Source organism: Musca autumnalis, unplaced genomic scaffold, assembly GCF_047663935.1.
Source record: "Musca autumnalis isolate F117 unplaced genomic scaffold, ASM4766393v1 scaffold_3, whole genome shotgun sequence".
In the NCBI taxonomy this organism is placed as follows: domain Eukaryota; kingdom Metazoa; phylum Arthropoda; class Insecta; order Diptera; family Muscidae; genus Musca; species Musca autumnalis.
In genome coordinates this window covers 56,000,125-56,024,801 of record NW_027411866.1, presented here as the reverse complement: position 1 = coordinate 56,024,801, position 24,677 = coordinate 56,000,125, and the positions used below count along the sequence as shown (strand labels likewise).

Below are 24,677 nucleotides of genomic sequence, written 5' to 3'. Positions count from 1 at the left end.
GCTCTGCTTCTCTTTATCTCTCTCCCTCTCTGTTATGTTTTGTTAGAGAGAAGAAGAGACAAATTTTTATATTTCCTTTGTGTTCCTTTTTTATACCAGAATAATATGTACGAATATGTTCAGTCCATCAACACTGTCTTCTATTATTGGATGCTGCATATATACGAAAACTATTAAGACAAACTATTTTTCGACAAACACAAATACTTTGTAGAAGGTACATGTTTTTGTTTTCAGAGTGGTTGATCTCTAGATGACTTTTCAAACAATTTAAAGTTAGTTGAAAAGTAGTGCAGAAATGGACAATTGTCGAAAATTGTTTGTGTTCAATGTGATTGATCTCCAGATGACTTCTCAACCACTTTATAGTCAGTCTACAAATAATAGATTTATTATCAAACATTTTATCAACTGGTTGATAAAAGTCCGACAGGGTATAGTCTCAATGTGTTTGTGAGACGATGGTGGGGGTTGTGTTGTGGTTTGTTGATACATTGTCAATGTAATGGTGAGACGATGAGAATGTGATTTTTCATCACACGAAAATCGTACATAGTTTTGAAAAAATAGTGGCTTTCGTCTGGATATAAGAAACTGCACATGTATCTTATGTGTGGTACATGTACAGTATGAAAAAGCTACATCACGAGCGAAAATATGTAAAAATTCTTGAAATATGGGGTAAGAGTATGAGGTTGACTTTGTCGTTAGAGACTAAGCCCTATACACAGAATCGAAACTGTAAATAATTAACTTGTTTACGTCGAAATCCTGGAAAATATGACTCAATTTAATGGAGAAATAATTTGGCATTAGTATGGTCTCTCCAACATCATGTGGAAAAAAGTAAAATAAATTGTGGCATAGAAGTTATGAGACCGTTCTCCAGGGTTGTGCGTTGTCCGTAGACAATGACAAATCAACCAAGTTTTAGCGAAGGTCAATAAGGCAACCACAGCATCAAAACTAACAACCAGAAAATAATGTTGGACTGTTACTTAGAGGTCCTTGAAGAAGAATCCTGCAACCAATACCACAATCCGCTTGTACAATTTGTATCACTTTAAAAGAACTTTTATGTCTTTTTATAGACATCGTCGCCACTTCATAAATGTCACGCGACACATCACATTCCGCAATAATTGCCAAATTTGTGCAGTGTAACGATTTGTGCTGCACAACAATTGACATTTCTTTAGTACTGTTATGCCAACTGATATTTCCGAAGAAAACAAAAAAATATACATATGAAACAATTAAAAATTACGGATTTGTGTTAATCATTTAATATAACATTTTTTTTTTAATTTGCGTTCATAAATGCAATAAATAAAAAAAGAAAAGATCTCCAATTCTCTCTGTTTGCTGCTTCGCTATCTGGAATACCACGCCTTTTCATCTCTTCATACACTTCTTTGCTCAATCTAAGTTTAGGCCTGCCAATTCTGCGTGCACCGCCATGTGGCACGTATTTAAACACCTTCTTAGCGGGTTAATCACCGCTCGTTCTTATAATATGACCTAGCCAACGCAATCGTTGCATCTCGATACGTTCATCTATACTGATGTCGTTATATACCAGATAGAGCTCGTGGTTCATACGACGTGGATATTCACCATCAACGCGGATTGGTCCATAGATCTTTCGAAGAATTTTTCTCTCAAACACACCAAGCACTGCCTTGTCTGCTTGCGCAAGTACACAGCCTTCGGAACCATAGATCAGCACGGGTAGTATCTGTGTTTTGTAAAGCGTTGTTTTTGTTTGACTAGATGTGGCTTTGTTCCTAAACAGCTTACTTAAGACAGAGTAGCATCTGTTGACCAATGTAATTCTTCATTTTATTTCACAATTGATGTTCTTTGATGTGTTTACGGTGGTGCCGAGGAAGACTTAGTATTTTACTACGTCAAAATTATAGGAACCAACGTCAACAGTTGCATTGCGCGTCGGCACTATCAACTTGGTCTTCTCGCCGTTTACCGCCAGACCCACTTAAGCAGATTCCCCTTCGACTTTTTCAAAGGTATCAGTTACTTCCTTTATAAGCATAAGCAAGTAACATATGGCTGTTTGTATATATTGTGCCACTTCTTTTGACCTTCGCATCTCGTATAACCTTTTCCAGCAGAAAGTTGAATAAGTCACACGAGAGCCCGCCTCCTTGTCTGAAACCTCTTTTGGTACTAAACTCTTGGGAAAGGTTATTTCCTATTTTAACTGAGGACCGAGTATATCAGTTAATGTCATTCTACAAAGCCGAATGAGCTTTACAGGGATACCGAATTCAGACTTGGCTTGGAATACCTTTGAACGTAGTGGGATATCGAGGCTGCTTTGTAATCGATAAAAAGGTGGTAGGTGTCGATCTGCATCTCTTGGGTCTTCTCCAGGATTTGCCGCAGAGTAAATATCTAGTCAATGGTGGATTTGCCAGGTCTAAAGGCGCATTGGTATGGTCTAATTATTTCGTTGACTTTAGTCGTTCGCACTGTATCAAAGCCATCAGTTTGATGTTTCACTCTTTGGTAGAAATTTCGGACTTCAATCTGGCTCCTGTAGATCTCGATTTTTTCACACTCCCGCCTTTCCTTTCCATTTCTCTCTTTTTCCTGTGGAAAAGAGGTTTCTCTTCCCTCTTTTTCTCCCGATACCTCTCTCGTGCGCTACGCATTTTCCCCTTCGGTAGCAGCACGGCACTCCTGGTCATAACATGGATTCCTTGGTTGTTGTTGTAACAGTTCGGTTGTATTCGGAAGCTCTTTCCTGAAAATTATAAAGGAAGAATGGAACGAGAAAGGAAAATGGAATATATTATTAATCAGTTGTGTGAATAGGATTTGATGTTGGCAATTGAAGGAATTGTGCTACTTCAATTGGATGTGACCACAAATCAACAGGGGTTAGATTTGTGGGAGCGGACGGACAGTTGAATAGATGTGCAGTATCGTGAGGGCTCTGATGGCAGGAGGGGCACCTGTTTATGGTACCGGGAACAATGCGTTCTCTGTAGGAATTGAGAATGCTACTGTAACCAGACCTAAGTTGTGCCAGTATGGAACGAGTTTGCCTTGGAAGAAGCCTCTCACTATCCGAAATTGCTGGAGGATGTTGATTTAGGACTTTATTGTTTTTGTACACACTTATGGCTTCGGAGACCGCCCGTTGGTGCACAATGTTCAGGGAGTCCGTGTAAGACAATCGGTTGACGTCCGATGGAATGACGTCTTGGATGTCATCACGGTAACACCTGAAGTCCTTACGGATGCGTCTAGGTGGTGGATCTTCCATCACTACGTGATGGTTGGGGTGACTCGGCTGATGGCTAGCCAGCAGGAACTGTCTAGTCAGCAACACATTATGTTGCCTGACTGACAGCATCCTGGTCTCCTCATGAAAATGATCGACCTGTGACATCTGGACGCAACCCGTAGCAATTCGGAGAGCATTATTTTGCGTCGTCTGCAGGATTCTCCATTGGGTGTCACTCAGGAAGGAAGTCCAAACCGGGGCAGCATAATTGAAGACAGACCGACCGATGGCCTTATAGGTCGTTATCAATGTCTCCTTATCTCTGCCCCAGGAGGTGCCAGCTAAAGCTTTAAGGACTTTGTTCCTGGATTTCACTTTCTGGTTGATGTAGGTGGCGTGCGAAGAGAAGTGGAGAAGATTGTCGAAAACTACCCCAAGGATCTTTGGACTATGAACAGTGGGGATACGCCTGCCTTCGACAAATACATCAAGCTGGTTGTTAACTTCCTTCGTCCAGGAAGTGAATAAGGACACTGAGGACTTTGTAGGGGATAGCTGAAGATTGCGCTCCCGGAAGAAATTTGTGATGGTGGCTAGGTAGTTGGAAATTCTAGCACTTACGTCGTCGATGTCAACACCCGATGAAATTATGGTGCAGTCATCAGCATACGACACCACCGAAATATCTGCTGGTGGAGGAGGGAGATTAGCAAGATAGATGTTGAATAAAATGGGGGATAGTACTCCACCTTGGGGTACTCCCATTTTAATCTTGCGGAATTTGGATTTTTGGCCTCGGAATTCAACGAAGGCTTGCCTACCATTAAGGTAATTGGCAATCCAACGCTTGGCGTCATTGGGAAGGGTGGAATTCATGACGTCAGAAATCAGCATGGAATGGTCGACCGTGTCAAACGCCTTGGACAGGTCAAGCGCTGCCACAATGGTCCGTTTGGGTGGTCGTAGCTGATTTAGGCCGTTCGCAATCTTTGTGGTTATCTCTTGCAAAGCCGTGGTTGTGCTATGAGCTTCCCTGAAACCATGTTGGTGGGAGGCAAGGTGGAAATGCTGTTTCAGGGATGGGAGCAATAGGGACTCTAAAACCTTTGCTACTGGTGAAAGCATGGAGATCGGGCGGTAGGATTCCCCATTTGTAGCGGATTTGTCTGGCTTTAGAATAGGAATTATACGAGCCACTTTCCAAACGTCTGGAATTACCAATTGGGAAATTGATAGTTCCAGGACCTTTGTCAAGTAGCTCAAACCTACTGCTCCCAACTTCTTTAACATTACCATGGATATGCCGTCTGGCCCAAGGGCTTTAGATGGTTTGGATTTGGAGATAATTCTCTCGACTTCACTGGATGTGAAGGAGATGGGCTGCAAATCACGCTTTAGTGACTTGCATCTCCGGAAAACGGCTCGCCTGGACCTGCTCTGCGAAGATGGATGCTCAATGAATTGGCGGCAGAACTGTGTTGCACACTTTTTGGCATCGGAATATGTAATGTTATTGAAGGCTATAGCAGGGAGATTTCTATTCTTGTTGGAACCAGATAGACTTTTAATTGTGGACCAAAGTTGCTTGGAATTAATTGTGCAGTGGTCGAGATGTTGAATCCACTTGGAACGCCTGTGTTCGAGAACCAGGTTCTCAATTTCCGCGTTCAATTGCCCAATTCGTTCGTCAGCTGGGTCATCGACACGTATTTGATCGCGCTGTTGTGCCAAACGGGATGCCCTGGATGGATAATTTGGTCTCATGAGAGGAATTCTGCCCGCTGGAATAAAGCGCTTTGCCGCCTTGAGGATTACTTCCCTTAGTGTTCTCTCACCCTTTCTGGCACATGAGGGCGGCGGCAAGTGACGTAAGGAGTCGTCAATGAAATTCGTGAAGCCATGCCAGTTGGCTTTGTTGTAGTTCACGAATGTGCGCTTGTCGGGCTCAACGAAATCGCTAGGTTTCTCCACTGTGACCAAGATTGGAATGTGGTCGGAATTTAGCGCGACTTTTGTTTGCCAAGATGCGAAAGGAAGGAGCGAGGGACTAACGATGGAAATGTCCGGAGAACTCGAGCATCTGGCTGTAATTCTAGTGGAGGATTCCTCATTGATGGATGCGAAGTCGGATTCGTCTATCTGGTCCGCAATAGGAATACCGCGTGGATCGTTCGGCAACTGGGAGTGCCATATCTCGTGATGAGCATTGAAATCGCCAAGAACAATTCGGTTATCCCCTTGAAGCAGATGAATTATGCTAGGGTGATAACTTGCCCCAATGCTGTTGACGGGCGGAATGTATACATTGATGATCTCGATATCAGAATCATCGGAATGAACTGAGATGCTCATGACCTCAAGGAAAGGATCGAAACGGGGGGGAACAGGAGGCGGCGTCAGAGTGTATCTGACGTCTCGCTGGATGATAAATGCGAGGCCACCTCCATGATCCCTTTCCCTATCTCGTCTGATGATGTTATAATTCCCTGAGGACGAGAGGGAACAATTACTGGTCAACTTCGTCTCCTGGAGAGCAGCAATTAGGATGTTATTGTCGTGCATGAAATTAGTGATGTCAATAACCTTATTCCTTAAACCATTGCAGTTGAACTGCATGATTTGGAATGAGGCCATCGAGTCACCACCCTGCACTAATTGCTGCTGTGGGTGCCTTTGCTGAGACTGTTGGATGGAAGGATCACTGCTTTGTTGTTGTCTGGAATGGAGATTGGCGCGGTTCACTGGATCTGGATGACTAGGCGGAATGCTAGCCGCACTACTAGCGAGGACACTAGTAGGGGTACTACTGAATGACAAACTAGTCGGAATGCTAGCTGTAGTACCACGGGAAGGAATAGCAGGAGAACTAGCAGAAATACTAGATTGGAAACTAGTATATGTACCAACAGATGGAATAGTGGTACTGGACGAACTGCTAGTAGAATAACTAGCTGGAATATGGCTACCATTAGATGGAATATTGGAGCCGGAACGAATACTAGTAGAATAACTAGTAGATGCGCCACTGGATGGAAGTGTGGCACTGGAAGAATAGCTAGTTGAATAGCTAGATGCGCTACTAGTTTGGACACTAGAGCTGGCACTGCTGGATGGAATACTAGACGGAGTGCTAGTCGCAGTACTGGATGAATACCTAGCGGAAGTGCTAGTCCTTGCTGCACGGATGTTGGAGCAGCATGCGGCTATGAACCTGGGACTCCAGTCCCTGTGAGTACGCAAGGTGGTACATCTCCTCATATGGCACCAGTTTTTGCAGCCATTGCACTTAACGGATGTTATATTTTCCCAGATTACACCTCTGCATACTGAACAGATCCATTGAACAGGCTGAACAGTTTGCTGCGAGCGGTTGGAATTGCTCTGAGGTGCAGGGGACGGCGTGCTCGATGTTGTTGGCTGCTGACAGCAGCTGGCAATGTATCGTTGTGACCAGTGGCGGTGTGTGGTGAGACCTGAGCACCTCCTGAGGTGGCACGAGTTTCTGCAGACGTTACATCTAACTGACGGGGAGTTTGCCGCAGTACGCCTATTGCACACTGAACAAATCCAGATCGATGGACCGGGGTTTTGCTCAATGCCGGCTCGAATTAGAAGGATGGCGAGCAAAGTTGCCGGCATATTTTGCTCACCTGTGGAAAAAACTTCCGGTTGATACAGCTGTCGCTGGGTTGACAATCTCTGGCCGGGATGTTCCCGGGTCGTTCCGGAACGAAGATCCAATTGTCGTGGGAACGGGATTCCTTGGTGGAGGTCTCTGGTATCCAAGAATGGATTTTGCGTCTGTATGCATGGAGTGGCCAATATTTTGACATTGTGCTGATATGTTATCGGGACGAGGAGTGCTTTCATTAAGCAATTGGGCTAGTTGAGTGGAATATGCTGTGGCTATCTGTTATGTTTGCAGCCTACCGATGTCCAACTTCCGCGTTGTATCTGTCCGTGCTTTATTTGCAACGTTTAGACGGGTACGTACCTTTGCTGCAACAAGGTTGTGGTCCGAATATATGTTAGCTTCTCGGAACGATCGTACATCCAACACATTCGATGAATTTTTTCCATCTGTCACAACATGATCAATTTGATAACTTGTTCTTTGATCTGGAGACAGCCAGGTGCCCTTATGAATATCGAGATGCTTAAATCTGGTACTGCTAACTATCATGTTTTTTGCAGCTGCAAAGTATATCAGCAGGTGGTGTGACGCAGTTTCCAATCCATCGTATTTCCTGTATGGCAGTAATATCGGCCTTATATTTTTCAGATACACCTTCCAATGCGTAAATTGCACCTTCTCTATAAAGAGTGTGAACATTCTAGGTGTAGATTCGCAGATCATGGTCCTTTGTTTTTTCATAGTATGTTGCTTTTTGGAGGGATGAGTGGGTTACTAGCCTATCCTAAGGTCTTAACGTTATTATGGGTGAATGTGCGGCACATGTTAGCTCAATACCTTTAACGGTGTTACAGGCAGCTCCCCAGGTGAGATGAAAGGGGGACCAAGATAACTCCTGGGTATGTCACCCAGCCGACCATCAGAGTTCATAATTTATAAACATCGTAGTTATGTAAACACCACCAACAAATTGTGAACTTTTGTGTAGGAGGTACCAGAAGAATGGAAATAATCCAAATAAACAGCTGAGGATTTTATCAGATCCTTATAATGAGAAGTATGAGTTTCCCCAAGAATAAGAGCATTTTTGAGTAGTGTACTAACAGAATTCACCCTTGACGTGTGGATATGTAGTCCGATATACGGAATAGAACATGCTCAGAAGTATTGATTGATCGGAAGTAGCACAATCCACGGAATTATCGATATATATTTAATAATTAACCATTCTAGAGAAATAAATAAATGAGTACATCTTGCCAAATTCTGATAACTTGTTCTTATCGTTTAAACACAAAAAAACCATACAATTTTTAGAAAAAATAATGAATGAATACTTGTTGTTGGTCATGTGAAATTACATCAAAAATAAAATGTTCATTTATTTGATGCTAATTTTACAAAAATACATTTTAATTTCTTCTTCACTTTTTGTTTTGTTTTTAAAAATGTTTACCTTGTACTGCTATTTTTCATCATAATTACTCGACTTGATGTTTATGTTTTCAAAAAAAAAAAGAAAGAAATTATTTTCTCATGATATGGGGCATTTTGGCATTTTCTGTTGAGTGGGTGTGGGTTTTTGTGATAAAAATACCCCTGTTGATGTGCGAACACTGCAAACAAACAAATGTACTGCTTCGTATATAAAATTCATTGAGAACATACTGATAATAATTTGTAAACGTACACTTAATATTAATTTTACAAATATAGAAAATGTTTATTAGGAAAATAAATTTAATAGTATTAAAAAACTTCTTAAGTTTTTTGTTCGGCTCTAGGTCATTTCAATAAAACAAGTGGTGATTTTGTTTTATATCTTTATTTATTTTTCGATATTTCCAACTTGGTTGGAAATCACCTGTCATGAAGGACAGAACATAAAGTTGCAACCCACTTAACACTTAAATACAAAAAATCCTTGATGATTATCGAAATATCGGAAAATAAATAAAGATATATAACAAAATCACCATTTGTTTTATTGAAATGACCTAGAGCCTAAGAAAAAACTTAAGACTTAATTTAAAGATCAAAGGTTAACTAAAAAACCATACATCATATTAAAAACCAGTAGGAAAAGACCAAAGTCGGGCGGGGCCGACTATGTAATACCCTACACCAGTCGAAATTCGTCGGTTTAGGTTCATGTTTCGATATAGCCCCCAATGTTCGTACCTTTCGATTTTCGTAAGGACTGAAATTTGTTATTTAGTCTTCCTTTAGGTTATAAAATATTCCAGAAGAGAAATACATTAAAGTAAATTTTTTGAACTCATTAAACTCCAAATGGCAAATTGGAGCCATATTTGGGGAAAATCGTTAAAATACCTAAAATCGGGAGGTACCGTTATATGGGGGCTACAAAAAACATGGACCTATCTTAACAATTTTAAGTGGCGAAATTTCGTGGCCACTGGGAACCACATATGTAAAATTTCAGCTAGTTCAAGCAAAAAATGTGGTTAAGATCCCTAAAATACCTTAAATCGGGAGGTATCGTTATATGGGGACTATACCGAACCGTGGACCTATCTTGACAATTTTTAGTGGAGCAATTTCGCGGCCATTGAGAACCTCAAATGTAAAATTTCAGCTAGTTTGGGCAAAAAATGTGGCTAAGATCCATAAAATACCTTAAATCGGGAGGTATCGTTATATGGGGACTATACCGAACCGTGGACCTATCTTGACAATTTTTAGTGGAGCAATTTCGCGGCCATTGGGAACCTCAAATGTAAAATTTCAGCTGGTTTGGGCAACAAATGCGGCTAAGATCCTTAAAATACCTTAAATCGGGAGGTACCGTTATATGGGGGCTATACCAAAACTTGGACCGATATAGCCCATCTTCGAACTTGATCTTCCGACGGCTAAAAAATGGTATTCCCCAATTTTCAGCGAAATCGGTCAACAAATGCGACCTGTATGTTGCGAACGGACGGACGGACGGACGGACATGCATAAATCGACTCAGAAAGTGATTCTATGTATATCGCTAGAAGGAACTATGGGTCTATCTCGCTTCCTTTTGTATGTTACATACAAATGCACTAACACATAATACCCCTTACCACATAGTGGTGTAGGGTATAAACATTGACCTTTTGTTGTTGTACAAAAAATTTGAAAAAATATCTGGACTTAATATTGGGGTAAACTATCACTTATCTATAGTCATATCAACCTTCTTTGCAGGTGGAACAACGTGTTCTGACGGATATTTTTTTGTTCATTGATATAGCACCGTCTTTCTTTGTCCCTGTCCGAATGGTGTGTCGAACATTCTAAGACGCCTGCCGGGGAATGACAAATCCAATGTTCCCTTCTAGCTGTTTCGAAAATGCGACATTCTTTATGCAAAGTTTACACTTTGACACTAAACGTATAATTGCCTACCAACAATTATCGTTACTTATTATCTCTAAATAAATAAACAACACTGTATTTCAAAGTGAATGTTGTTGTTATAAACCTCTCTGTTATATCCCAAGTATTTGAATGTATGTAAGTGTCTGCAATACAGTAGTAATTCATTTTATACACTTCATTTCATTTGAATTTGGTGAATTGTACCATCATACATTGTAGTGCAGATGATGGGACTACTACCGATGACAGACTGGCTTCTATTCTCTTGAATGGGTTACGTACTGAAAATTTGATGATGCCACCGGCGGCACGCGGTACTGTGATGGCGATGATGATGATGATGGCACCACTTAAACTGATCAAAATAGAAACCGAAGACTATTTTAGTAGCAGAAAAAGCGAATAAAAATAACAAACCTCCGATTCATTGCCATAAAATTAAAATCTTGTTCAGACATTTGTTCAATAATTAAATATTTCGTTTCGAGACTCTTACATGTTGTACCATATAAATTAATCTATGTTGAATGAAAACATTCAAAATTTATTTGTAGCAAACGATATAGTTAAATAGGCTGACAATGTGATACCCTACATCATAAACCCATGTGCATAAGCTTTTCACGGATCAACATTTCTTTTAAGGAGATACTAGAGATATTCGCTCCCTGACATCGTTCTATAGATCTACATTAATTAAAATATAAAACTTCTCTGACTGCCGACAACCTACTTGGTACTGATTTAAGGGGCTGCAGCCGCTTATTGAGCCATTTTTCATGATTTTTTACAAGAAATCTATCAAACTTTATTAGAAGATTTGTTCATCTTTTAAAAGTCACACCTTGTACTGCCCATAGCCGCCTACGAAGCACTGTTTTTACTAAATAAATTTTCGGTGTCCACTGTGGCTCGAAAACGAATAAACCGATCAGCATATATTTTTGTGTGATCGTTAAGAACCCAATAATCTTGTCCTTAGGCGAAATGGAATTGAAAATATCAATTTTTAAAAAATGTTGAACTGTAAACAGAGTATACCATCAGCCTGATTTTTTTTAAGGAAAAAGAGATTCACCTTTAAAAATAATATGGGGGTTTCTGAGTGAAATCGGACACTTTTTCAAAAAAGTGGTTTTTGTTTTTTTGTTTATTTTTTGCTGTGTTGATGATGCGCATCAGGAAAACATTTCATATATTTTCAGATTTTTTTGATTAATACTTCCAGAGACGCACTTTGAAAAAGTCGATATTCATATTCATACAATAAAAAAAAACAAACAAAATATAATAATAAGTAATTAATTAAAAAAGAGTAAGTTAAGGCGTTTTATTTATAAATGCACTAAAAACTAGAAAATATTTTTTCCCTTCAATAAGTTTATTCTTCTTCATGAAGGGTTCATTCAAATAAAACCCAACAAAGAAATCATTACTAGACAGCGGAATTTTATGCAACCCCTATTTTTGGTCCGATTCATGTCAAATTTTGAGACTGGGTATATTTTTGGCTTCTGATTACATTGCAATCGAAACATATGACATATGCAATATTATGCAAAATGCATAAATTTTTGCATATGCAAAACTTATGCATTTTACATATTTTCTTATGCAACAAATATTTCAATAATAGGTACAAAAATGTTTGTGTGTACAAGTTTTCTGTTTAAAATTCTCTTCAGACAAGTCAATAAAATAGAGAAATGTATAACCACAGCAACAACCTTCAAAATACCGAATATCGGTAGGTACCGTTCTATGGGGGATATATGAAGACGGGGACCTATGAGGACAGATTTTAGTTGTAAAGTTACATACCCCTAACGAAGACTTCATACCAAATTTTAGCCATTTTGGTGGGATATTTAGACCACAAATCCTTGAATATGTTTTGCATATTATTTTGCATATGCTAATTTTTGCAGATATGTACAAATATGTCAAAATATGCACGATATGCAAAATATGCAAAAATTTCTGGGCCTAATTCGTTTTATTTTATAATAAAACGAGTTTCTGTCTAATCAGATTTTCTCTACGACCGTCCTAACCATATACAGTGGCGACCATATAATTAAGAACGACAACGTATTAACAAGTATTTGACCTGCTACGTTCTAAATATTTGAATATTTATATGGAATAAAATTTGTAAATAAAGTACACGGTAAGCACTTTAAAATAAAGCCAAAACATGTTTTAATTCCCCCTCTTTTATACGAAAGAAACCACGATTTATTAAAGTAGTTATAAATCGACCTGGCCACATAATTAAGAACGATATAAGTAAAGGTTACTTAAAGGTAATTTTCATACACAATATGTGAATATATCGTTATGTATTTTAGAAATCGGTTACTTTGATCCATTTCTGGCATCAAATGTCCTTCAATAGCACATATTATTGAGTCTAAGTTTGCTAATTAGGGAATACATAAAGTTTTCAAAAATTTGCCCATAATTTGACGAATTTATTTTATTTTTGGGATCTAAAGGCAAAGATTTGGCTTCATCTCATCCCCTCGATGACGCTCTAAACGATACCCTGTGATTGTCGTTCCATAGTCGGCGCTTATTTACCCTTAAATTGGTTTTTACCCCACTTCATTGAGTCCTTTACGAGGGAATTGTCTGGAAAATAATTTCAAATGAGCCATTTCCACCTTATAAATCGCTAGGATTGTTGTCTGCAGGTAGTAGACAGGAAATAAAAAAATAATTTCGTTTTGTACAAAAAATTGGCCTAACGGTACACCGAACAAAAATGAAAGGTTTAACATTTTGAAAGCCTTCATTGCACAACGTCTTTGTGGGTGTGGTAGGCATAATTATGTAAGACTTTTTAATCAACGAATCTCATATTAATATCAAAACCAGTCAAATCAATAATTTTTATGGATAAAAATAACATTTTTATATAAACTAATGTCTGATGTACAGACACAAAATTATTGTGGAATTCGAGCATTCAAAACATTATTTTAATAAATGTTATATTCGGTGTGGAATTCTTCCAATTTTTGTATAGACGTTATATTATTGTTTCATTTACTGCCTACTACCTGCAGACAAAAATCCTTCCGCTTTATGAGGTGGAAATTGCTCTTACGAAACTATTTCACAGACAATTTCCTCGTAAAGGACTCCAAGAGGTGGGGTAAAAACCAATTTAAGGGTAAATAAGCGCCGATTATGGAACGACAATCACAGGGTATCGCTCAGAGCGTCATCGGTGGAATGAGAGGAAGCCAAAACTGTCGGTTTAGATCCCAAAAATAAAATAAATTCGGCAAATTATGGGTGAATTTTGGAAAACGTTAGGTATGCCCTAATTATCAAACTTAGACTCAATAATATGTACCATTGAAGGACATTTGATGCCAAAAATGGATCAAAGTAACCGATTTCTAAAATACATAAAGATATATTCACATATTTTGCATGAAAATTACCTTTAGGTAACCTTTACTTATATCGTTCTTAATTATGTGGCCAGGTCGATTTATAACTATTTTAATAAATCGTGGTTTCTTTCGTATAAACGAGGGGGAATTAAAACATGTTTTGGCTTTATTTGAAAGTGCTTACCGTGTACTTTATTTAAAAATTTTGTTCCATATAAATATTCAAATATTTGGAATGTAGCGAGGCAAATATTATTCAATACGATGTCGTTCTTAATTATATGGCCGCCACTGTATGCATTTGCATAGGATTCCGTTGTCTAATCATTACCAAATAATGGGGTTTAAGAGTATTTTTGGTAGTCGTAACTACTTACAAAACCCTCTACTAACCAATTATTTTAACAAGGGCATGTCGCACTGAATAAGTAGTTATACTTTAACCACTAGAATAAATGATTATTCTATGGCCACTAGAGGTTGAAAAATAAGCTAACAAACATATCGCTTATTTACTCAAAGTGTGGCACATCACAAAAAATCCATTAGATTTTACTATTCCGAAATACCTCCTCCGAACAACCTCCACCGAACTTCCGAACGACTTCCTCCGAATTTCTCAACTTGCCCTTTCCACCTTCGACGGAACCCCAAAAATTACGGACATGGGTCCACATTTATAGTATGGTTCCATATAACGTTTTTCCTTGTTTCATCTGAATGAGCACACCTTTAGCTACTTTCGCTATTTTTTTTCTGTTGATAAATATTGCACAGTTTTGTGACAAATTGTCGGAGATTTCGGAAATTCGTACTATGAGTGTGCGAAATGTACTGAATGGTATTAAGGGGTTATGGCCACTTATTGAACTCGAAAAATGACATTTTTCATGAATTTTTTACAAGAAATCTTCCAAATTTTTTAGAAGGTTTTATTTTTATCAGAAAGATCACACCTTGAGCTACTTTCTGAATGTTTTTTTGTTGAAAAATATTGCACAGTGTTCAGACCGCCTACGAAACACTGTTTTTACTAAAGCAGTTTGCGGTGCCCACTGTAGCTCGAAAACGAATAAACCGATCAGAAATATGTTTTTGAGGGATCATTAAGAACCTAATAATTTTGTACTTTAGCAAAAAGGAATTAAACAAGTAAAAAAAGTATCAGTCGGCTTTGCCGACAGAGATATACCCTCAGCCTGTGTATATTGAAAAAATGTTTTCCCAAAATACGTATGTATTTAGGGGGTTTTAAAAATTTTGGGCGTTTGAACCGACAAAAATGTTGATTAGGATCGGTGCCATAGGGGGTTTTTACACTCTTCGGGCTGTTTGCTCAAGAAGTATGGACTTGCCCCTAAAAAAACTTTTGCCATCGTAACTGAGGCAGCGAATGCAAGTTGCTTCAACAAAAATCAAAGTGATTCGATAGCAGGTCTTAAAGTGAACTTATCCGAAATTTTGTGTGGGAGGTACCGGATGGAGTGGACAAATATAGTCCATATTTAAACCTGATCTATATCTGGTAGATATATTAGGATGTGTAAAGTATAGACCAATTCGGCCACTCCCTTCAAGGGTTACCGAACGAACAATTTTTCCGAACATTTTTGAACTTTTGTGGGGGAGGTACCTGAAGGAGTGGACCGATATGGCTTATCTTCAAACTTAAAATATGTTTTGACAACATATTACTAAGGCTATATTTTGGACCGAATCGGCGGATCCGTTCGAGAGTTATCTTGCGCTCCAACCACCCCACACGGTGTCATACGGGTTTTTTGCAACTTTCATGCTATTTTCTCAGGAAGTATGGACTTGCCCCTGATGAAACTTGTACCGTCGTATGGAGGGCGGGGAATACAAGTTGCTAAAACAAAAATCAAAGCGATTCGAGAGATGGCCCTAAACTGAACTTTTCCGAAATTTTGTGTGGGAGGTACCCGAAGGAGTGGACCTATTGAGACCATATTGGAACCTCATATTACTCTGGTAGAAAGTTTTCGCTATACAAAGTTTGGACCAAATCGGTCACTCCCTTCAAGAGTTATCGTGCGCACAAACTTTCCGAACATTTTCGAACTTTTGTGGGGGAGGTACCGGAAGGAGTGGACCGATGTAGCTCATCTTCGAACTTAAACTAAGTTTGGGCAAAATATTACGAAAGCCAAAATTTGAACCGAATCGGTTCATCCGTTCGAGAGTTATCGTGCGCTCCAGCCAGCAGGACAGACGGACGGACATGGCTAGATCGACTCCAAATTGTCTGAAACACATTTCGTCCAAACATACTTGGGGTCTAAAACCATTATTTCGATGAGGCACATTTTCATCGTATCAGCCTAAAGGCTGAGGGTAAAAAATATCCGTTTAAAAAAAAATCCTGAACAGTCAAAGTCAAAATTTCGATTTTAACTAAAAAATGGATAGTTTTTTGCCATAGATCTATAACTATAATAATCCCACAAAAACATATGACGATCGGATCATCCGTTTTCAAAAATAAAATTTCGAGAAAGTCGCGTTTAAAACTTCGATGTTACATACAAATCGCAAATAATTGTCTCTTTCTAACGCTCATATCTCAGCTGATTTTTGTCCGATCGACTTGAAACTTTTGCAACATATTCTATTCTACCTGTACTTTAAAATGAGCCAATAAAAATGTTCGATTTTGTAAAATTTGTAAGTGGGCATAACTCCTTAAATTAAATTTGGTGCAAATGTTATTGGGTGAGCTGTAGGATTAGAATTCTGTTTTTTGAGCACTGTGCGGTGTACTTGCAATGCTATAATTAAGGAAATAAATATTCTATCTATATTCTATATTATATCTCGATGGGACAAGGGGAGACTTCTATTATACCAAATTAGTGAAGCCCGATTCTATTTTAAGATCAATGATATGGGAACTTTTTATCGCTGAGTCCGAATGACGTGTCAAACATAATAAGACACAAATATAGAAAAATAGTTCATAGCCGAAATACTCGGACAGTGTTGCTTGTACTTAGTTAAGGGATTAGTCAGCGCCGAAAATGTCATGTTGTCTTGCCTGTGATTCGAACCGAGACATCCCGAGTACATAGTGCACACGCTAACTATTGAACGCCAAATATTTAACAAAGATAGAACTGAAAAATGTTCGCCGAGTCCGAGTGACGTGTTGAACATAGTAGGACACAAATATAGAAAAGTATTTCATAGCCGAAATACTCAGAAAGTGTTGCTTGCACTTAGCTAAGGGATTAGTCAGCGCTGAAAGTGTCATATTATCTTTCGAATCACAGCCCAAGCATCCAGTAATCTTTCCGAAAGTTAATCATTCCACCATAGTATGGAGGATATATTTAGTTTGTAACGCATTGAAATAATCATTTGCTATAAAGTATATACATACATTCTTGATTAGCGTAAAAGTATGCGTTGATATATGCATGTCCGTCCGCCCGTCCGTCAGTGTCTAGTGTCGAAGTTGTCCTCTATCGGCCCACGTTTTGGTATACCCTCCATATAACTGTACCGGAGCCAAACAACTTTTTTACCAAAAATTGCGAACATAGGTCCATGTTTTGGAAAAGCTCTCATACAGTGGTACCACCCGATTTTATTTTCATGTTGTTATCGACATTTTCCGCCCAAATTAATGTAATTTGGTATTTAAGGTTCTTAGTGGTCAAATAACTTCTCCATCAAAAGTTATAGACGTAGGTCCACGTTTTCTTATAGCCCCCATATAACAGTACCGACCCATTTCAGGTATTTTGAAGGTTTTATCTACATTTTCGGTCTTAATTACCTATTATTTGGTGTTTATGATCCCTAGATGTCAAAAAATTTCTCCTCTCCATTATCGACATAGATCCACATTTTGGTATAGACCCATATAACAGTACCACCCAATTTTAGATATTTTGAAGTTTTTATCGATGTTTTCGGCCCAAAAAATCTTCTAAACATGAAATTGTAGACATAGGCCCACGTTTGGTAATATCACCCATATAACGGTACCGTCCGATTTAAGGTATTTTGACGTTTTTATCGACATTTTCGGTCTTAATTAGTTGTTATTTGGCATTAAGAGTTCCTGATAGTCAAAAAATTTCTCCTCTAAAAATTATTGGCAAAGGTCCATTTTTATATTAGTCCCTATATATCGGCACCACCGATTTCTGTCATTTTGAAGTTTTTATCGACGTTTTCGCCACAAATAGGTTAATTTGCCATTTAGAGTTCCTAGTTGACAAAAATCTCCTCCACCAGAAATATGGGCATATAATAAGTCGACGTTTTGGTATAGCTCCCAAATAACAGCGCCGCCCGATTCCAGGTATTTTGAAGCTTATCTCGAACGCATTACTTCCCAAACAAAATTTCGGAAAAGTGCAGTTTAAGACCTCCTCTCGAATCGTTTTGATTTTAAATTGTACTTGCTGACCCCATTATGACGGTACACGTTTTTTCAGGGCCAAGTCCATACATGGTCCAAAAACTGTAAAAACCCGCTATGGCACCAAGTGTAGTGAATGGAGCGCACGATAACTCTCGAACGTATAAACGTATTCGGTCCAAAATTTGCCGTAATATTTTGCTCAAAATTAAGACAAGTTCCAAGATGGTCATTATCGGTCCACTCCATCGGGTCCTCCCCCACAAAAGTTCAAAACTTTTCGCTAAAATTGTGCGCACGATAACTCTCGAAGGCAGTAACCGATTTTATCCATACTTTGCATATTGTAATATTTCAACGAGACCTAAATCCGGTTAGAATATGGACTACTCCTACTTCGGATACCTCCCACACAAAACTTCGGATTTTTCTTGCAACATGTTGCGCTCAAAGCCCCTATTACGAAGCTACAAGTTTTTTGAGTGCCAAGTCCATACTTCGTGAGAAAATGACCCGAAAGCACGACAACGCTCGAAACGAAGACTTCGCTGGTCCACACTTTGCATATTGTAATATTTTTTCGAACATTACATGAAATTCGAAGTTGGTGTTTATAGGTACACTCCTTCCGCTACATCCCCCAAAAAAGTTCGAAAATATTCGCTAAAATTATACGCGCGATATCTCATAAACGGAGCAACCGATTTGGTCGATCCAAACTTTTGATCTACAAATATTTTGTCCAAACTTATTTTATGTTCAAAATTGGGCCCTATAAGTCCACTCCTTGGTGTACCATCCACAAAAATGTTCGAAATTTTTGTGTGTTTAAGGGTCTGTTCGAGGATTCGAGGAAGGCACTCCCAGTGGCCCTGTTTATAGTGATATTATGTACATGTTTCCTGATATAATGGTCCAAAAGTTCTAAATTATATGGCGACCAACTGAAATGACAGGTGGGCGCGATATCTATCGAGAGGAATGAATCCTAAAATAAGACCCACTTCCAAAATGCACTATGTCGGTTCATTCCTTTACCTCTCCCGCAAAACTTTTGAGTTTTAATCCAAAACCATTTTTTGTCGGTTCATACGCCTACATTTTTGAAGCGCCCCTAAATACATACATATGTATGTATGTTTTTTTGGGATAAAAGTGTTTCAATTCACAATGGCTGAGGGTACATCACTGTCTGCAAAGCCGACTTTTTTACTTGTTTAACAGTCACTTTTCGATGAAACTGTTGAACGAGAAAGGAAGTTACGCATAGATGTTGTTAACCCAGATTCACTGTAAACCATAAGTCGCATATATTTGTCTGACACTTGTTCTTAACATTAACTTCATGATGAACTGGCTAAATATTGCTTGTCCAATCGATCTTTAAATACGAAAATGTTTTGTCAAAGTAAACGCGCATCGTCACCTAAACCACCCACTCATAAAATTGTTGACAAGCGTTTTTTTGGTCAAATGATAAATGTCTTTTGGCTCCTGTCAATTGAGCAAATAAACATTCTCTTAACGGTCACTCTGTAGATACATCCATATGTACAATACCCTATTATACATTGGTTGTATGTGCATTTTAAAGCATACATACAATATTGAGTAGCTATTGACAATAATGACAATAAACATCCTGTATATTGATTTTGCCTTCTGCATTGACCCGTTAAGAGAGGGCCTTTAGTGTTCGGAAGTGTTGTCTAGTTATTAGGTAGCTATAAATGAGTGTCGATGGAAGGGGGAGGTAGGTAGGCTAGTATGTCTGCCCGTTCGCTCTGTTCAACGTACATAGAGTGTCGATGGTTCCTGTGACGTTGGGATCAATCGATCGATTCTCAGTCAATATTGTGACGGCGACTACAACGTCTGTCGTAAAAACAATTATGTATATACAATGGATCTTGTATGGCTGGCTGGCTCACTGGCTGGTTTTCTTCTTGGCTAACACCATAAGCAGTGCTGCTAACTGCAACTTTCTGGCCGTCGACGTTTGCTTTTAAAGCATTGAGAAATGTTTGTTTGCATAGTGGCGCATATGGGTGCGGTGTGAGTAAATGAGACTGACAAGAGCACAGCAAGCCACCAGCCGACTCAATAAGAGCACAACAAAGAGGAGACTGACTGAGCATAAACAACCCACAAACCATTGAAGATCGGCAAACACCAGCACCAATCAACCAACCAGCTAGCTAGGCATCCCAAAGTAAAGTTGCACAAAAAATCAAACAGAAAGTTTTCTTACGAGTTCGAACGCACGATTATCGTTGGCGCAACATTAGTTTTGAGTTGGCTACCAACGCGAGCGGGTCATTCTCTTTGCAAGCGACACACGTATTTATCGTTCTAATAAAAAATCTTTATCCTATATATACAAATATATATAAATTTGATCTACATATGTATATAGATACATGTGTATTATATGATCTTTTTTTCTTCAAAATTTGTATCGAAGAAATATAAAATATTTTTGAACCAACAGAAAAAAAAACTTATGTGGATACTACTTTGACTAACATAGAAATATTTTTCTATAAAAAATATAAAATATATATATGGAACAATAACAACAACAATAAACTAGTGTTATACAATCACAAGAATATAAAAAAGAAACGACAAATAAAAATTCTTAAGAAAAAAATCTTTTCAAAAAAGTTTTATTTTCAATTTCATCAAAAGAAAAAAGAAAAGAGGAAGAAAACGAGAAGCGAAAAAATAAAAGAAAAAAGAAAGAAAATTCATATTCCTCTGCGATTACGAAAAAATGTTTGCATATTTTGCAAAATGAACAAAAAACACTGAAATGTTGCTGCAATCGCAATTGAAATTATTTTCAAAAATTGTGCCAAAACTCTGCATTTAAAAATACAAAAGCGAAATAGTAGAAAACATTTATATGTATTATATTTAAGTGGATATTTTAAAATTAGATTTGAATTTGCTGTCGTTAGACTTCCCTGCTTTTTTCGTTTTGTCGTTATTTGTTTAGTTTGTTGCTTACACAGTACCATTCTTCTTACTTTTTTCTTTCCCTCTCTCTTTATCCCTTGAATATTTTTTTTTATTTTAGATTTAGAATCTTAAGGATACTTCGAACGAAATACAAATTGCTTTAGTAGAATTCTCAATTTTCTCACTTCCAACTTTGACAAAGTGTTGGAATTGATTTCTAAATCCCTCCTCTACTCCCTGAAAGCACAACAACAACCACAACAAAACACGAAATATTAGTTTAAGTTTAAAAGAAAGAAAAAATCAAATAAAATAATTAATATTAAATCCGACAAAAAGTTAAGCAAAAAAACAACTAACTCTTGAAACGTCATTTCAACTACAGTAACAACACAACGAATTCAAAATGATGATGGAGAACGGTCTCTCCATGGAAGGTTACAATGAAAACTACATGGAGCAGGAAGAAGAGTGGGAGCGCGAGGGACTTTTGGATCCCGCCTGGGAGAAACAACAGAAGAAGGTAAGTTGTGCAAAGATTGCATTGAACTATTTATTGGAATGTCTATTACATAAAAAAATCAATATTTTGCCAATAATAGTATTGAAGATAGGCAAAGGAAATTGTCATAAATGATTGGTAATTATTATAGCAATGAATGTGGTGATATATAATCCATTCACTCGTCCCATTACCACCACCACAAAGAAGTGGCACAGAGAGATGCGATGCTGCATACGTGTTCGTGCGTAAATATGTACATATATGACCGATTTGCATGTACGAGATGATATTCTTCACATGTTCACAGCAGCTGTTGAACACCGCCCCAATATCATCATCAGTCGTCCCGTCCCCTACATACACATACCTACTTACCTATATGTGGTGTATATATTTTCCTTTAGAACATTTTAATGTGAAAATTTCCCCTTTCCTTACTCTTGGCCTCAAATATTGGAATACCAAAATTTGTTTCTTCATTTTTATTTTCAACGAAAATTGAACAATAACAACAACACAATCTTATAAATAATATTTTGTCGCTCTATTGCAAGAACCACTAAGAGCCACAACCATCCATCTATCCACCCAAACGCCGCCCACGTAAAGGCTATTTTTTATAACATTATTTTTAAAAATTTCAACAGATGAATGTGGCATAAAAAATAAACTTTTCAAAATTCTTTTCAGTATCAAAATTGTCTTGGCCGCGAAAAGTCGCAGCAGATATTGGGTGGATGGATGGGTGGGTGGTTATTTTCACACATTTATCCAATCTTCACCACCTCACTCAAACAAATATGATTAGGAATGGCTGGCTGTTCCAGTTTTGTTTCCCTTCACCTCCCCTCTCCCTTCTTTTTACTGCAGTTATTATTTTCCTTTTCCTCCGTTCGTATATTCTAAATATTGAGTTCCGTCTTCTTGATCTTTATCATGATCTTTATTTCATTCACCCTATATATTCACCACACTCACCATTTTTCGATAAAGTTTCAATAGATATGTGTATATGTATGTATTTTTGTAGTAGGTAAATTCATAAGAAACAAGAGAAAGAAAAGCTTTTTTTCTCATATTTAAAAATAGACATGTTTTTCACATTTTCTTCACGCAATACATTATCCTCCTCATCTTTAGATCGACAGCACCATGCATTTTATCGATTTCTTTCTTTCGTTTTTTTTTTTTTTTGTATTTCAACACAATTTTCCGTTTTTCCGTTCGAAGAATAGGTGTAGAAGTTTATGTGTTGAAGTGCGGGGGGAGGAAATACATAGGTGGCACAGCATTCACTTTGAAGATTTTATTTGTTTTGTATGTTTGGCTTTGAATGAAAAAGAATTTGATTTTTTAGATGAATATATGCTGTCATATTTGTGACATTGTCATTTTGATTCATTTCAAATGGTCCATTTAATTTGTGTCAGTGGTTCTAGGTTCTGGGTTCTAGGACAAAGTGAATCTGTATTTTTGGTAGAAAATTCTGGTTGATATGGCTTATTTTTAGAACAGAGTTCTAAAAACACACACAATTTTATTTTGCATTATTATCAGTGTAAATATTTGTATTATTTAGGCAGATAAAACTGAAAGGAGAGGGGTGGATATAATAATCAAAACTGAAGTTTTGAAGAAAATGTATTTATTTCCAATAGTTTTATGTTTAAATCATATTAGAACTTTGTAAAATTGCCCTTAAAAAGTCTTTTCTAGAACATTCATAAAGATTTTGAAATAAAGTATGTAGGTTGTATTATAGGAATATTATATTTTCAAATCTTTATAAAAGCGCTAGAAAAAATGGAAAAGTGTTATTTTACATTGTTTATTTAAAATGCTAATTGAAAATTTTCAAATTTTCTAATATAAAGTTATTTTATAAGATCAGTACTTTCTTATTATATCTTATTATGTAGTGTTGTTTGTATGAATTAATTTTGCTATGGAAATTCTAAAATGACGCGGTGTTTCTTGGAAATGTGTTTTAATGCAGCTCGTGGTTACCATCATCGCATATTGGCCAGTAGATCCTTCAAAGAATTTTTCTCTCAACATACCAATCACAGCCTTATCTACTTGCGCAAGTACTCAGGCTTCGCAACCATACATTAGCACGGGCAGTATCAGTGTTTTGTAAAATGATCAGTTAGTTTGACGAAATGTGGTTTTGGTTTATCATCTGTTGGCCAATACTATCCTTCTCTCATATTTATTGTGCTCAAACCAATTGTTGAATCACTTTTTCCACTCCGATTGAGGCACCTCAAAAAATGTTTTTTGAACACAGTCAGGGCTGTACGGCAGATGACCCATCAATTCCACGTTTTGTCACTGGAAACAACACAACACATGGTCATATGACAAACTGTCCTTTAGGATAAAAACTGTCTAACTTTCCAACAAAATTTTCAAATGGCGCCTGGCCGTGTTGCCTAGGCCAGATAGTTTTCGTGCAGCCCTCGTATGTACCAACATCTACAGTTGGCCCTAGTTGTGTGGACACATTGACCGTCGATTAGAGTTGTGCCAAAGGAACTATATGAAACTACATAGTTCACTTCGCAGTTCCAATGGCCCACATTTTTTCTTTGAACAGACTGTGTATACTTAATACCACACGTTACATTTCATGATGTTACTCATACGTTTTGGATCTAGTACAAGGAACTAGGAACTAGATTACCCAACTCTACCGTCGATACCATCAACTTGGTCTTGTCGCCGTTTACTGGCAGACCCACTTTAGCACATTCTCCTTCAACCTTCTTAAAGGTATCAGGTACTTCCTTTACTGATCCACCCATGATGTCAATGTCGTCGGTATAAGCAAGTAACGTATGTGTATATTGTGCCATTCCTTTTAACGTTTGCATCTCATAAAATCTTTTCCAGTAGAGTGTTGGAATAGGTCACACGAAGGGCTGTGTTCTTGTCTGAAACCTATTTTTGTACTAGACTGGTCGGGTATCAGTTAATGACATCTTACAAAGCCGAATGAGCTTTGTGGGGATATCAAATTCAGGCATGGCTTGGAATATCGTATGGGGCTGTCGAATATTGCTTTATAATCGACGAAAATTTCGCGTGAGTTTGATTTTCCGCCGTTTCAACTTAAAGGAGAAAGTGAGAAAACACAACACAAAACC

The 24,677-nt window shown here is 37.9% G+C and overlaps 1 protein-coding gene across 15 annotated transcripts in view; it reads left to right on the top strand.

Annotated features, from left to right (window-relative positions):
- Window positions 1-24,677, top strand: part of Actn (alpha actinin) — a 106,506-nt gene that overhangs the window by 41,098 nt on the left and 40,731 nt on the right. For 3 of the 15 annotated variants that reach the window (XM_073978590.1, XM_073978585.1, XM_073978579.1), the window contains exon 2: window positions 21,409-21,546. In XM_073978590.1, coding sequence (XP_073834691.1) covers window positions 21,430-21,546 — 117 coding nt within the window. In that variant the 5' untranslated portion in view covers window positions 21,409-21,429. Of the gene's footprint in view, window positions 1-20,028; window positions 20,400-21,141; window positions 21,547-24,677 lie in introns of those variants that run through there. The other 12 variants (XM_073978587.1, XM_073978583.1, XM_073978577.1 and 9 more) reach the window with 10 other exon arrangements.